This window comes from Psammomys obesus, unplaced genomic scaffold (assembly GCF_907164565.1).
Source record: "Psammomys obesus unplaced genomic scaffold, mPsaObe1.curated_primary_1811, whole genome shotgun sequence".
In the NCBI taxonomy this organism is placed as follows: domain Eukaryota; kingdom Metazoa; phylum Chordata; class Mammalia; order Rodentia; family Muridae; genus Psammomys; species Psammomys obesus.
The window spans coordinates 26455970-26472932 of NW_026596095.1; the positions used below are offsets into that span (position 1 = coordinate 26455970).

Below are 16963 nucleotides of genomic sequence, written 5' to 3' on the forward strand. Positions count from 1 at the left end.
GATGGCATGCTTTGTGGACTCATCTATTTTTCTCTGTTATTCTATCATTTGTAAAACCAAATAATCAAATCACTGTGATAAATTAAGTTGTCAACATAGGAACTCTCTACTTGATATTTTACACCCATACTAAAATAAGAAATTTCCTCAATTAAAAAAATTCCCCAAACTGTGCCCACATATGGATTGTTTGCTTCTAAGTGGGTTTCTGTTATCTTTACATGACAAGACACTCATTATTTGTGAGTGAGAATGATTTCATGATTTAGAAATTTTGACTCACTGTGGAGACAGTCATTTTTTAATCAGAGATTTCTAGCTTTCTATAGAAGTGGATATTTAAGAGTCCATTCTTATGTACCAAAATGGTCACACATAAGGGCGGTGAGCACAGATTTTATTTTAGATTACTCAATGTTTCTGTTCCTTCTGTTTTGCCCTGTGGCATTGGGTGACATTTCATAGAGACTGAATTGGCAGAAGACTGGAAAATATGTAATCATAAGAATCACCTGCTATGGAATTTCTTATTATATACCAGTCAGGATTCAGGCAGACTTTTCTTAGGTGTTGGATGAGAAGGTTTTTTTTTTTTTTCTTCCAAAACCTGTGATTAAAACGTGGCATTTTGGTATATAAATAGGAAATGGATTCTGCATAACCTAGCTGTGAATCAGAGGTGGTGTAGTGATGTAATTCTTTGACCTGGAGCTCATGTGCAGCAGTACACATAATTGAAATATATTTTAACACGAAGTGGAATAAATCTTTTTAATACTCCATAGCTTAAAGCCGACCAAGTGGTAAAATGCAGGAAGATGAATGGGAGATGTTTTTCTTTACTTAATGCTCCTCAAAGGAATTCCAACAAAAAGAAATAAATGTACTAAATTACACTTGAAGAATTTCTCCTGTATATACATATAGAATATATACATACATACATATATACTCTGTATATATATATGTATATATGTATATATAGTCTGTACATACACACACACACACACACACACACACATATATATATATATATATATATATATTCTGTATAACAATGAGTGAACACGTTTATCAGTTGTTGTAGTATTGTATAAGCACAGAGGCTAGCCTAGGTTTCATCATAATTGAGAATAAAATGTCCCAAAATAATAGCGTTTGGATAACAGGCTTACCTGTTGCATTAACCTTTGTAAATCTGGGTCAATGCAGTTGCAATTTTCAATTAACTAACTAGTATTATACAGTCAGTTTCCAACAGCAGGTTTTTTTTTTTTTCCTGGTTATTAAAACAATGCACACATTTTTCTATGTATGAAACTCCATCTCTTCTGTTTTTTTTTTGTTGTTGTTGTTGGTGTTGTTTTTCCATATGAAGTTGAGAATTGTTCTTCCAAGTTCGGTAAAGAATTGTGTTGGTATTTTGATGGGAATTGCATTGAATCTGTAGATTGCTTTTGGCAGGATGGCCATTTTCACTATGTTAATCCTACCGATCCAGGAGCATGGGAGATCTTTCCATCTTCTGATATCTTCTTCCTTCAGAGACTTGAACTTTTTTTTCAAACAGGTCTTTCACTTGCTTGGTTACAGTCACCCCAAGGTACTTTATGTTATTAGTGCCTATTGTGAAGGGTGTTGTTTCCCTAATTTCTTTCTTGGCCCTTTTACCTTTGGTATACAGAAAGGCTTCTGATTTTTTTTTTTTTTTGAGTTGATTTTGTATCCGGCCACTTTACTGAAGGTGTTTATCAGCTGAAGGAGTTCTCTGGTTGAAATTTGGGGTCACTCATGTATACTATCATATCATCTGCAAATAGTGATATTTTGACTTCTTCCTTTCCGATTTGTATCCCCTTGATCTCCTTTAGTTGTCTTATTACTGTAGCTAAGACTTGAAGTACTATGTTGAACAGGTATGGAGAGAGTGGGCAGCCTTGCCCTGTGTCTGATTTCAGTGGGATTGATTTACTTTTCTCTCCATTTTGTTTGATGTTGGCTATAGGCTTGCTGTGTATTGTCTTTACTATGTTTAGGTTTGTACCTTGTATCCCTGATCTCTCCAAGACTTTAAACATGAATGGGTGTTGTATTTTGTTAAATGCTTTTTTGCATTTAACAAAGGAGATGATCATGTGGTTTTTCTCCTTCAGTTTGTTTATATGGTGGTTTACATTGATGAATTTCCCACCCTTTATGCCTGGGATGAAATCTACTTGGTCATGGTGGATGACATCTTTTATGTGTTCTTGAATTTGGTTTGCAAGTATTTTATTTAATATTTTTGCATCAATGTTCATAAGAGATAGGTCTGAAATTCTCTTTTTTGTTGGGTGGGTCTTTGGTTTAGGTATCAAGGTGATACCTAAACCAAAGTATTCTGTGGCTTCATAGAATGAGTTTGGTAATGTTCCTTCTGGTTCTATTTTGTAGAGTAGTTTGAAGAGAATTGGAGTTAGCACTTCTTTGAGAGTTTGTTAGAATTATGCACTGAAATCATCTGGCCCTGGGCTTTTTTTTTGGAAGGGAGACTTTTTATGACTGCTTTATTTCTTTGGGAAATAAAGGACTATTCAATCTTTCTACCTGATCTTGATTTAACTTTGGTAAATGGAATCTATCAAGAAATTTGTCCATTTTATTTAGATTTTCAAATTTTGTAGCATATAGGCTTTTGTAGTAAGACCTTTTTGGAATTCCTCAATGTCTGTTGTTTTGTCCCCCTTTTTGTTTCTGATTTTGTTGATTTGGATAGTTTTTCTCTGCCTTTTAGTTTGGCTAAGGATTTGTTTATCTTGTTGATTTTCTCAAAGAACCAGTTCTTGGTTTCATTGATTCTTTGAATAGTTTTATCTGATTCTAATTCATTGATTTCTGCCCTGAATCTATTTATTTCCAACAATCTACTCCTTTTGGGTGTGTCTGCTTCTTTTTTTTCTAGGGCTTTCAGGTGGGCCATTAAGTTGCTTATATGAGATGTTTTAATTTTTTTCTTAAAGGCACTTAGTTCTATGATTTTTTCCTCTTATCACTGTTTTCATTGTGTTCCATAAGTTTGTGACACAATGAAAATGAAGTTGTGCTTTAATTTTCATTGAATTCTAGGAATACTTTAATTTCTTTATTTCTTCCCTAACCCAGCTGCCATTGAGCAGCAAGTTGTTCAGTTTCCTTGTGTGTGTAGGCTTTTTGCTATTTCTGTTGTTGTTGATGAGGTCCAGCTTTAGTCAATAGTGATCAGATAGAATACAAGGGATTATTTCAATCTTCTTGCTATCTATTGAGGCTTGCTATGGTCCATTTTGGAGAAGGTTCGATGGGGTGTTGAAAAGAAGGTATACTCTTTTGAATTTGGGTGAAAAGTTCTGTAGCCATCATTAGATCCTTTTGATTTAGGACCACTGTAAGTGCCTTTATTTCCCTATTTAGCGTCTGTCTAGATGATCTGTCCCTTGGTGAGAGTGGAGTGTTGAAGTCTCCCACTATTAAGGTATTCGGATCAATGTGCTATTTAAGCTTTAATAATGTTTCATTTACAAATGTAGGCACTGTTGTATTTGGGGCATAGATGTTCAGAATTGTGATGTCCTCTTGGTGGATTTTTCCTGTGATGAGAATGAAGTGCCCCTTCTCATCTTTTTTGATTAATTTTGGTTGAAAGTCTATTTTATTATATATTAGGATAGCTACCCCAGTTTATTTTCTGGGTCCATTTGCTTGAAAAACACTTTTTCCAGCCCTTTGCTCTGAGTTAGTGTTTATCTTTGTTGCAGAGGTGTGTTTCTTGGATGCAGCAGAATGTTGGATCTTGTTTTTGCAACCATTCTGTTAGTCTGTGTCTTTTTATTGGAGAGTTGAGTCCATTGATGTTGATAGATACTAGTGACCAACATTTGTTACTTTCTTTTGATATTAGGTTGGTGGTGTTGCTGAGTTTCATTGCCTCTGTTCTTTTGTGTTTTTTTTTTTTTGTTGTTGTTGTTGTGTAGTTATCTATTTCCTCTGTTTCCTTAGATGTATTTGTTTTCTTTAGCTTGGATTTTTTCTTCTAGTATCTTCTGTAGGGCTGGGTTGCTGTGTAGATATTGTTTAAATTTCGTTCTTTTATGGAATATTTTGTTTTCTCCATCAGTGTTGATTAAAGCTTTGCTGGGTAGAGTAGTCTGGGTTGACATCTGTTGTCCCTTAGCGTCTGCATGACGTCTGCTTAGGCCCTTCTGACTTTCATAGTTTCTGTTGAGAAGTCTGGTGCGATTCTGATAGGTCTACCTTTATATGTAACTTGGCCTTTTTCTCTTGCTGCTTTTAATTTTTTTTGTTGTTGTTGTTCTGTAGGTTTAGTGCTTTGACTATGATGTGATATGAGGATTTCTTTTCTGGTCTAGTCAATTTGGTGTTCTGCCAGCCTCTTTTATGTTTATGGACATCTCTTTCTTTAAGTTGGGAAAATTTTCTTCTATGATTTTCTTGAAAATATTTTCCCGACCTTGGAGCCTGGAATCTTGTTTTTTTATCTAGTCCTTTTATTCTTAAATTCAATCTTTTCATGGCATCCTTAATTTCTTGGATGTTTTGTGTTTGGGATTTTTCTGATTTTACTTTTTCTTTGAGAATAGTATCAATTTCTGCAAGTGTATCTTCAGTACCTTAGAGTCTCTCTTCCATCTCTTGTATTCTATTGGTAATGCTTACCTGTGTAATTCCTGATCTTTTCTCTAAGTTCTCCACCTCCAGGGTTTTCTCTGTTTGTGATTTCTTTTTTTATTCTAATTCTGTTTTTATGCCTTATATCATTTCCTTCATTTGTTTGAATGTGAATTCCTGTTTTTCTATGATGGTTTCTAATTTTTTTGTTCATTTGGTTTTTTTTGGGGTTTTTTTTTGTTATTTGTTCATTTGTCATTTTTTGTTATTTGTTCAAATAGAGGCCACGACCTGTGCCTCTATTTGTGCTTCTATTTGTTTGTCTGTATTTGCCTGTATTTCTTTGAGAGCTTTGTTCATTTCCTTTTTATTTGCCTGCATTTGTGTGGCTATTTCTTTGAGAGCTTTGTTTGTTTCCTCTTTATGTACCTCTATTTGTGTGGCTATTTCTCTGGGATATTTGTTCATTTCTTCTTTATGTGCCTCTAATAACTGGATAAGCATAGCTTTAAAGTCATTTTTCTGTGTTTCTGATGAATTGAAATATCCATTGATTTTTGGGGTTGGTGAAGCCGTGATGTCCTGATTTTTGTTGGGTGTGTTCTCACGCCAACCTCTGGCCATCTGCCTATCTATAACCTTCACTGCTTGTTCCTCGATTCTCTACTTCAGACTGGGTTTGTCTTTCTCTGGTGGAGTATTCTTCAGGAAGATGAGAGACGTCCACTGGTTTGAGAGTGTGTGTTGGTGTTTCAGCTGTACCTTAGGGAGGAAGATCCACTGGTGCAGATGCACAATTGAGGGCAAGCAAGCATGCGTATGTGTGTGGAAGTGTGTCTTGAAGGACAGAGTGCTAGAGAGTGTAGATGCTTGGAATGTGGGGAGGGGTGCAGGCACAGGAGAGGGTATGGATGCTGGCACTGTTCATGGGCACAGTTTGTGGGTGCTGTTTGTGGGTCAGTGAGCATGCACATATTTCCTGAATACCTCAGTAGTCTAGAGCCCTGTCATACTGTCCTTCTGGTATTCAGATCTGTCTGTGCTCCAGGAGTTGTTTCCCTGGACTTTACTGGTAGACCTGCAGAGCAGGGGCTTCAATGTTGAGAACTCTGTCCCAAGAATCCCTAAGTTGCCCACAATGAGGCTGTGGGTAGTAAGGATCCTATGGCTGCTAGCATAAAGGGACCCTTGTTTTGAGAATCTGCAAGCACTCTCTTGAAGGTGCACTCACTCTCCAGCAGGACCATTCAGAAAGCACAGGGGTTCCCCCTGTTCTCTACTCTCAGATTTGATCCTCCTGGGGTGAATGTGAGTGTAGGTGATCTGTCAGCTCAGTGGTGATGCAGCTGCAAAATTTGGGAGCTGGTGTTGTGGTCCACTGATAGTCCAGCCTCCATGGCAGAACTAGGAGGCCACTGGAACAGATACCTTCTGGAAGGCCCTGGGAAGCCCTGGACCTGGTTGGCCTGGTGGAGCCACCTGCACCGAGCTCTGTGCTAGGAGCCGCATGAGGGCACTGCGTGCTGGGCACTGCACCCTGTGGCAGGGGTGCTGTGGGCTGCCTCCTCAGCCTCTGCCTTCGCTAATGAGGGAGTAGGGAGGGCCCAACAAGGAAGAGCTGAGGTATTATGTATTCTCTGTCTCAAATCTCAAGCAGGGGATTCTGTGCTAGGAGAAGCCAGCACTGTGCACTATGCTAGGAGCCATAGGTACTGCAGGCCACCTCCGCTGCCACCTCAGCTGCTGCCTCAGCCAAGGAGGGAATAGGGAGGCCTGTCAAGGGGAAGTGCCTGGGGATTGAGTCCCCAGGAGAAGTTTGCAGAGAAGTTCGCAGTTGACCTGAATCCAAATGGTCACAGCTCATGGTTGTCCCCTTTCTCCTAGGAAGCCTCAGTGTCAACGTTCTGGAGTTAGCTGCTCCTCCACTTTCCAATTTCTGAGTTTCAGATCCTCTGTCCCTCAGATATGGTGCGCACTGGTTTCCACCATCTTGAATCTCCTGAAAGTCCATCTCTTAAGATATTGAGTTTAAATATATGTGTGTTATTCTGCTACATTCTAAAAACATATACATTATATTATCCTACTGTCGTGTATGTAGTTGTTTTATAGTTAAGGGTAGACATGTTAAAATAGATGTGTCTTGGTAGATTATTATGCATTAGCTTCCTACAATGATGTCTGTAGCAAGCAGTAACTGTTAATTCAGTTGGTATGGAATGCTTGAACTAGAGCTTAGATGGCATCTTTAAATTTTGAAATGCTCTACCACAATGAGGCAAAGGTTAAAATGATTCATATGGATGTTTAAGTTCTGAAAAGCTATTAGCTGTAAAAGGATAAGGAATGGAAGCTCATAAGTGTATAATTCTGAATGAATGTTGGCTAGAGATACAGAAGTGTTAAATATATATCCCATTATATCTTTGTGCTTACTTTACTACCTCACTGTTTCTGTTCATTGATGGAATTCTATGCCCAAAATTATCTTTATATTCCTAGACTGTCTCCTGAATTCCTTGTTGTATTTTCACTCATTACACCTGCTCTGACATAGTCTACACATACATGGAAGTCTTCCATGAAGTCTGTTGTTTTGAAGTGTTTCATTTCATAGAGCTCTTTATTGAAGCACAGAATTTTGCATGGGAAAGACATCATGAACTTTGTTTTAGTCTGTCTCTTTCTCTCTTTGTGTATACTCATGTTCATGTATGTGGAGATCAGAGGACACCTTGGAGGAATTGGTTCTCTCCTTCTACCACATGGGTTTCAAGGAGCCAACTCAGGCCATCAAACTTATTAGCAAACTTCTGTATCTACTGAGCCACCTCATTGACCCATATACAACTTTTAAGAGCAATTTACTATTTATTGAAGTAAGCCTTTTTTTTTGTTTTTAAACAAAGACTGTGGGAAACATTTACATGGAATCTAAACAAGTAAAGGATGGAGTCTGCACTTGTTTAACAGCAGTGTTTAATTCCCTATACTCAGCTTTTCTGCAAAGCATCATCTAGTCATTCTTAGAACTTAGGGGTATGAAAATGTGCAGGTTGAGACCCACTGTGTTCACATTAGGCATACATTAGGTATCCCTTAGTTATGATAATATTTTTAGGATCATGTGATTTCCAGTCAAATAATCTATACTACATTGTTCCATTTAAACCGTATTTTTTTAAATTTTATTTTTTTCTTATCAGTTACATTTTATTAACTCTGTATCCCAGCCGTGTCCCGCTCCCTCATTCCCTCCCAGTCCTTCCCTCCCTCCCTCATCTCCACCATGCCCCTTTCCAAGTCCACTGATGCAGGGGACCTCCTCCCCATTCATCTGATCCTGTTTTATCAGGTATCTTCAGGACTGGCTGCAAGGCCCTCCTCTGTGGCCTAACAGGACTGCTCCTCCCTTAGGGGATGGGGACGCCAAAGAGCCAGTCATTGAGTTCCTGTTAGAAATAGTCCTTGTTCCCCTCACTTTGGGAAACCAATTGGTTACTGAGCTACCACAGGCTACATCTGAGCGGAAGTTCTAGGTTATATCCATACATGGTCCTTGGTTGAATGTCAGTCTCAGAAAAGACCCTGTGCCCAGATATATTTGGTCCTTGTGGAGCTCCTATCCTTTCTCCATCACACTAACTCCCCTTCTTTCTTATGATTCCCTGTACTCTGCCAAAGTTAAACCGTATTTTTAAAGTGTGGATTTTATATATTTGTTGTCAAGAATGCTGTGCAATCACCTTCAAATCATCTTCACTTTTCTAAATGCAGTTGTCATGACTCCCTCACTAAATGTGAATGAATATTTGGGACATAAATAACTTACATATATATTTTTTTATGATGTGTGTATTGAGGAATTATAGTTTTGTCTTCTTTTTGGAAATTGTTTTTATACTATATTTAACAACTGATCAAATAGGCATCGTCATTTTATGCTTATCGTGGTTCAGAGCCCTTAATTGCTTAGAAAAAAATGCATAAGAACATTAGTTTATTTTGTAGATTATGAACACAAGCATAAGAATAATACCTAACTGAGTAATGTCAGTAAGTGTAAGCCCACACTTTAAATTTATGTTTCTTTTCTCATAGGACCTGCAGCATACAGCCCTGTTATAAGGAGGTCTTGTGCCATAATCTCATTTATTAAAGGACCAAAACGTTTTGGACAAATTCCTGAGAGGTCTCCTGGCCCAACGACATATGAGGTTTGTCAGTGCTTGCTCTCAGCTATGACATGAATAGAATGAGTTCTAGAAAAGTATACAGCATGTGCACACTGAGTTCTTCCTATGAGTTTATTGATATTACTGACTAATGAATTTTTTTACTTGACTAAGATAGTTTTGAAGATGTATTTTGACATTTTAAGAAAAATTATTGAAGAATTGTAAATTTAACAGTGTGTTAATTTTACCTATATCCTCTATAACACTGACATATAAAACATCTATTTACCTATAAATTTAAAATATTGGATTTTTTTATTTTTAATGTATATTTATATATTTACTATTTTAATATGTTTTATTTGGCTTCATAATGATTGAAAGTCTTCCAAGCTGAGGGCCTTCTGAGAGTATGACTTAAATCTGTATAAACATGGAGGGAATTGTGCTTGTATTAAGTCTTTATAATCCTTTTAGGTGTATTTTATAGGATATATGATGAGTATTTGTAATGCTCATCATATATTACAAATGCTCATCATATATCCTATAAAATACAGGCTTCAGTGATGCTTGTAGGCTTCAGTGTTTACATTCTGGGTCAGGGTTACCTGATATGGCTCATGAGAAGTGAGTCTTAACCAGGCCAGATGGAGGAGTCTCACAAGACCAAGGCTGAGACAAGTTTACTGCAAACAGTCAGACTTTTATTCCCTATCAGAAACAGGATATGATGGTGGTTGCCAGATCAATACAATGGTAGTTGCTAGGAGTGAATGATGTTTTCAAGCTATATAGGGTAGACAAGATTAATGTCTCAGACCCATTGTCCTGTCAAGCATCTGTATGCTTTGTTGGCTTCTAGGGAACACAGAGAATCACAAGGCAGCCTGCAGGTTTCACTGCCTGAGGGAGTGCCTTCGTTTCTTAGAGCTGAAAGGCACAAAGTGCCCCAGGAGCATAGACTCTAACTGAAAAACCCATGATGCATACTTCTCAAGGCAGTTATACCAGGCCAACTCCATGATTCCCCACAGTCACTGGTATTAGTTATTTGTGTGTTTGGTATAGGGATCATCTTGTCTTCTGCGTATAGTCTACTTCCAGTGGAATGAATGCCATGGCTTCTACATGCTGTGTGCAATACAAATGAAAACATCCCTGCTGATTTTGTAGTCCCACTTTCATGGCATGTGTGTCACAATTGTCCCTTTATATATCTTTATTAGTAGAGTAGTGTTCTTAGAGGTAGTATATACTTTTGGCTCATATTTATGTCCATTCTTCATAAATCTTTAAATGAAACTGTTTAAAATTATATTTTTATTCAAAGCTATTATTTGACAGGTAAGTCCCTTTTCTTGGAATTTTAAAACTTTTTCAGGATGCTTTACATGTCCTTTGCTTCTTTCTTTGGTATTTTTTATTTGGGGTTAAGCAGTATGCATTGTAAGTTCTGATCCATTTATATTCTTTTTGGTGTACTTAACAGTGACTTTTGCACTTTGTATATTTTAATGACGTTAATTATTATTATTATCCTTTTCTTTCCAAAGTAGGGCTCCTTTACACCTTTTGTACCAGGCTCCTGTTATGATGATGATGTTCTTCTGTTCTTGATTTATTTCTCTAGTTCTGCATAAGTTCACATCTCATTTTCTTTAAGAGGAGTTGTTGTTTCGTTTCCTTAAGATCTTGAGTCCCTCAGGCCGCCTGTTCCTTGTCTGGGGAGAACTGGCTTAGTTTCTTTGAGATTCCTCTGTGTGTTACTTGTTGTTTTTCTGTTTGTCTTGGATTTTGAGCTTCTGATTATAATAAACCTTCAAGATAACATTTTGTCTGAATGTAACTAAGAACTTTTGTGCTTTGTGGACCTACATGCCTATTTTTTTTATGGTATGAGCAATTCTCTCCTATTATTTAATTAAATAGGTTTCCTAAGCCCTTTTATCTCTTTCATTTTGGATCATTAGAAATAAGAATATTTATTTACTGAAGGTATCTTATGAGAATTTCTTCATTATTTTCTTGTGTGGCATTCGTTCATAAGGGTTATGTCTCAAGACCAATTACCTACCAAATATCTCACTTGCTAATTTTCTCCTTGGGGGTTAAGATTTCAGCATATGATTTGACAGGGCAGTGTGCCAAGGTTGTTTAAGGTTAGAGGTGTGGAAAATTAATTTTTTAGGGAACTTGAGAGTCTGTATTGATTCCAGAGAATCACTTTCAAGATGCAAGGAGACATTCTTACATATCTAGAGTTCTGCTTTTAGCAAACTGGCTCCATTTTCTCTATTTAGCCTATGTATGTTATTGTACAATTACATTATAAAATGAGTTTCATTGCTTAAAGATGAACGAGGAAAAATTTAAAACTATATGTATGAAAAAGAGTTTTATTTGATTAAGAGAAAAATGAGAAATCTTAATTATTTGCAACAAGGATAAAAACTATCAGAAATAGGGATGCAAAAAGGTATTTATAATGGGACTTGTCTATTGAAAGACCCATGAGTGCCGTTATTATTATTATTACTATTATTATCATCTTATGGTTATATCAGTTCATTTCTACCTTATAAGTACTGATTCAATTTGATCTAGACCCTGAAAATCTAAAACAAAAAATATGTTCTTTGAAGTCTGTAGCAATCTAGTAAGGAAAATATGTAAATATTTCAATTATAATACAATATTTACAATTTGGAGAATAGATGAAGAATATAAAGGTGTGTGCAGTAAGGAAGTCAGTCAAAAAGAGTTAATTAAACTTGATATTTTTTATAAAATATGAAAATATTATGGAAGTTTTCTCTTTAGACAAGCCAAAAAACATGATATAGAGAAATAAAATGATACATACAAACCTACTAGAAATTTAAAATATACAAAAGCTGTTATTTTTCTTTGTACTTAAAATGATTTGTTGGATATTGGGTCTGTATGTGTATAAGAATGCAAAGTGTTAAAATACTGTTTGTCTCCTCTCTGAACTATAGACATTGAAGATTTCTGAGTAAAATTGCTACTAGATATTAGAAAACACTGAGAATTATAGTAATATGGATGAAATAAAATCAAATTTAATTTTTAATATTTAAAATATGGCTTTCTTCCATAATTTCCTGCTAAATTATGAATGAAAAAATAAATCACACATACATACACATATGCTCACATGACTTTGATATTGAATAAAGAATAGTTCAAAGACATTTCACCCAAATATGTGTATTAAAATGTGCAGAAATGGTTTATTAACATATTTTTCAAAAAAATCTGACAAACATTGATCCTAAAAGTCTGGGCACAGGGTTTTTTTTTTTCTGAAACTGATACTCCAGCCAGGGACTACTCATGGAGATGGCCTGGAACCCCTGCATAGAGGTAGCCCATGGCAGTTCAGTATCCAAGTGGCTTCCATAGTAATGGGGACAGGGACTGTCTCTGACATGAACTGATTGGCCTGCTCTTTGATCACCCCCCTCCTCTCCAGAGGGGAGCAGCCTTACCAGGCCACAGAGGAAGACAATGCAGCCACTCCTGCTGAGACCTGACAGACTAGGATCAGAGGGAAGGGGAGGAGGACCTTTTTTTTCAGTGGACTGGGAGAGGGACAGGGATGGAGAAGAGGGAGGATTGTGTTTGGGAGGGGAGGAGGGAGGTACAAGGGGGATACAAAGTGAATAAACTGTAATTAATAAAAATAAAAAAATGGTAAAAAAAAGTCCAATCTGATTTGAAGTTTTTAGGTCAGCGTTTCATAATCCTTGGAAATATGTCTTAGAGTTTTGCTTTTAGGACTTGCACTTCAAGCATAAAAATCATCACTTACTGCTTAAGGAGAGTTCTTAAATTCTACCTGTCATTCCTCACGATGCGATTTGATGCGCTGGGGTAGGTTGGCTGCAGTGCTCTTCTCTTCTGAGGGGTAGGACAGTTAGTGTAGGGATTAAGAGGCAGGGAGGGTGGGGGGATGAGAGAGGAGGGACAGGGCTATGACTGGGATGTAAAGCGAATAAATAACTAAATTAATTTTAAAAAGAAGGTATCCGACTCTCTGTGCACCTTGGCCTTCCTTTAGTTCTTCATTTGTACTTAACACAGCTTAGTTTTACTATTCCTTCAATTTATTCAATTTTATGCATTTTGGGGAGCTTAAGTTTTCTTGTAAAAAATATAATCTCAGCCTGTCATTGTGGGAATCTGCCCCAGCCCAGAGTATGATGTGCTGTGTGTTGTGCCAAGACATTTAAGTGAGTCATTTCAGTAGCTCTTGTATTTGAAGAAAAATGGAAAAGTGGATCCTAAAGACAAAATTCTAATTTAGAAGATTGGTTGATTACATGTTTCATGTTTTTACTGGAGTTATGAACTCTCCTTGTTATTTTTAGATGTATATCCATACATGTGTGTATATGTACACACACACGTACACACACACACACACCCTACTGAGTTCATTTAGCATTGTGCGTATGTACGTGTGTTTAATACTAACTACTTGCGACTGGGCAACATTGTGGCTCTTCCCTGAATAAAATAATTCTCCATCTCTCAACAGCCGCTGTCTGCCTGTAACTCCTCATCTGAAGGTGAGGCCTTATGAACTTTCCCCTTCAACATTGGCACGTTACCTGGAGCTGTCACACTGCAGCCATATGGTTGAGGTTTCATGGATGGAACCTTATTGCCATGTCTTCATGATATTATGCCAAATCAGGTGTTCTGATCGTGTGGCTCTTACACTCTTTGTTTCCCCTCTTTCAGGATGCCCCCTGACTGTCATGTGTGTACATGTGTGACATGTCATGTTTTGTAGTTGTGTCTGTTGACGTTGGGCACCTCACAGCCACATTTCCTCTGGGTTTTGAACAGCTTTGGATCTCTGTGATGGCCAAGAAGAAGCTTCTTTGATGGAGGGTGATAGCTAAATGAGCTGTGGGTAGAAGGATGAGTGTTTATAATAGAGTTAGAAATCGTGTTGCTGTAGGAAAAAGGTAGCAATAGATTCTCCTCTTTGGTCTATGACCATTTCAGCTACTGAAAGTCTTCTAGGTTTATAGAATCAGGCATGAATTTGCTTCTGCTGAGAAGGCCGTAAGCTCAATTAGACAGATATTAGTTACTCCCAAGATAAAAATGCCAGTATTTTATCACTGATGATATCTTTCTAGGCTGGTTATTGTCGTGATTATTATTCTATTGATGACTGAAAGTATGGTAAATGTGCACAATGAAATTCTGTTCAGCAGTAGAGAAAATGAAATCGTGAAGTTTGTAAATAAATGGGTGAAACAGAGAAACATATCCTGAGTGTGGTAACCCAGACCTGGAAAGGCAGATGCTGCATGTTCTCTTGTTTGTGGATCACACTTCTAAATCCTTACATTCAACTATGTCACTTTAAGTAACTGTGGAAGATGGAAAAGATGAAAGGGAGTATGAAGGGAAAAGGATAGAAGGAGCTGTAAGGAAGGGGAAAGTAGGACATAGGTACTATGAGAAGGAAATGACAAAATTGTGGAGAGTGTTAACTGGGAGATAGGGAAAGAAAGGTAATACAGAAGGAGATGGAGGAAGGAGAGATGGTAATGCTCCAGGATGTTTTTAATTAAATTTTTATTTTTTATTAATTACAGTTTATTCACTTTGTAAGCCAGCTATAGCCCCATCCCTCATTCCTTCCCAATTCCACCGTCCTCCTCATCTCTCAAGCCTCTCTCCAAGTCCACTGAAAGGGAGGTCCTCCTCCCCTTCCATCTGATCCTAGCTTATCAGGTCTCATCAGGATTGGTTGTATTGTCCTCCTCTGTGGCCTGGCAAGGCTGCTTCTCCCTCAGGCAGATGTGTTCAAAGAGCTAGCCACTGAGTTCCTGTCAGAGGCTTTTTCTTCTAACCGATTTAGTGTGTCTGGTTTTACGTTGAGGTCTTTGATCTACTTGGACTTTAGTTTTGTTCAGGGTGATAAATATGGATCTATTTGCATTTTTCACGCTGACATCCAGTTAGACCAGCACCATTTGTTGAAGATGCTGTCTTTTTTCCAATATATGTTTTTGGCTTCTTTGTCAAACACAAGTACCTCTAGGTGTGTGGGTTTATTTCTGGGTCTTCAATTCGATTACATTGATCCACCATTCTGTTTTTATGCCAGTACCATGCAGTTTTATTACTATTTTTCCGTAGTACAGCTTGAGATCAGGGATGGGGATACCTCCACACAATCTGTTGTTGTACAGGATTGTTTTGGCAGTTCTGGTTTTTTTTTGTTGTTGTTGTTGTTGTTATTCCATATGATGAGAATTTTTCTTTCAAGTTCTGTAAAGAATTTTGTTGGTATTTTGATGGGAGTTGCATTGAATCTGTAGATTGCTTTTGACAGGATGACCATTTTCACTATGTTAATCCTATCAACCCATGAACATTGTCTGATATCTTCTTCAATTTCTTTCTTCAGAGTCTTGTAGTTTTTTTTTTGAACAGGTCTTTCATTTGCTTGGTTTATGTTACCAAGCTACTTTGTGTTATTTGTGGCTGTTGTGAAGGGTGTTGTTTTCCTAATTTCTTTCTCAGCCCTTTTGTCTTTGGTATACAGAAGGATTCTGATTTTTTTTTTTTTGAGTTAATTTTGTATCCAGCCAATTTGCTGAAGGTGTTTATCAGCTGAAGGAGTTCTCTGGAAGAATTTTTATGGTTGTTCATGTATACTATCATATCATCTGCAAATAGTGACACTTTGACTTCTTCCTTTCCAAGTTGTATGCCTTTGATCTCCTTTAGTTGTCTTATTGCTCTGGCTAGGACTTCAAGTACTGTTGAAGAAATATGGAGAGAGTGGCAGCCCTGCCTTGTCCCTGATTTCAGCAGGATGTTTGAATAAGTCGTAGGGAATTACTATTTTATAAACCTACCTAAAATACATAAATGACACACCCAAGGGGAGATAATACTTCCCCAAGGAGTGATAGAATAATAGACTCTCTCACACAAATCCTTGGTTGGGTGTGAGAAATGCTCCTTTGTGTTGTTGGTCAGAAGAGTCCCAGAAGACTACCCAGACAGTATACTGCCTTTGCCAGTGGTTGCCTCTCAAAGCTTGAAGCCAAGTTCCTTTTACTGAAGCCAGACCCACTCTGGACACAGGCCTATCTATGGGAATCCAGTTAGAACTGACCTAGTGCCTGGAGAGATAGGGCACTGGCTGCTCTTCCAGAGATCCTGAGTTCAATTCCCAGCCACCAGGTGGTGGCTCATAACCATCTATAATGAGATCTGTTGACCTCTTCTGGTATGCTGCACATGCAGGTAGAACTGACACGGAAGTGTCATCCATGAGGTCTCATTCTCATAGTATCTGGAGGTTATATGCAGCAGCCAAGGAAGAAAAGCACATTAGTCTTGAGTGGTAACAGATTTTTATGTCTGGTTTTCATACTTCATTTTTTTCACTTTCGTAGCCTTATGAAGCTTTGAAAGTCTGTTTTCCCAGGCCATAAGTTTTACTTGTAAGATGAGGCACGTGATTTGAAATCTCTGCTAGAGGTTGGCCACTGCTAGTAGATATAGTGAGGAAAACATTTTTATTATTATTATTAAATTTCAACAGCAAAAATCTTAGAAACACTGGTTATTTTCTTCCCTCCAAAAGTCGGAATGGAGCTTTCTGAATATTTTATGATCAAACCAAAAGTTTGAAAAAAGTGAAACAGCAATAATTTCTTGGTGAGGTACTATATCAATTGTTTTTTTTTTTTTTTACATTTTGTAAATAAAGTTGTTATTATTTTTATGGATTTTATAAAGAATGTATGTGTTAACCAAGAACTTCTACGATGAAAACTATTACTCCCCAATGAAGGAAACTGTAGAAAATAGTAGAGGTTGGAAAGGCCTGCATTGTTTGTAGATCAATAGGATTCATGCTGTCGTCATAGTTTTTCTTTCTTGAGATTATCATATACTTGGAAGTACTATTGTACAGCCTAGAACAGCTCTTCTAGGCTGGTTTCTTTTGCTTAGTAGGTGTGTAGTCTTTCCAGACTCTTTCATAGCTTGATAAATATTTCCTTCATTGAATGAATTCCCTTGTGTAGATGTTTTATGGTTTACTCACTGTTGAAGGAGAGCTTTCTTTT

General features: G+C 37.3%; 1 protein-coding gene across 1 annotated transcript in view; it reads left to right on the forward strand.

Annotated features, from left to right (window-relative positions):
• Positions 1-16963, forward strand: part of Stpg2 (sperm tail PG-rich repeat containing 2) — a 588931-nt gene that overhangs the window by 358230 nt on the left and 213738 nt on the right. Inside the window, exon 12 of the mRNA XM_055628088.1 lies at positions 8746-8861. Within this exon, the coding sequence (XP_055484063.1) occupies positions 8746-8861 (116 nt within the window). The remainder of the gene's footprint in view (positions 1-8745; positions 8862-16963) is intronic.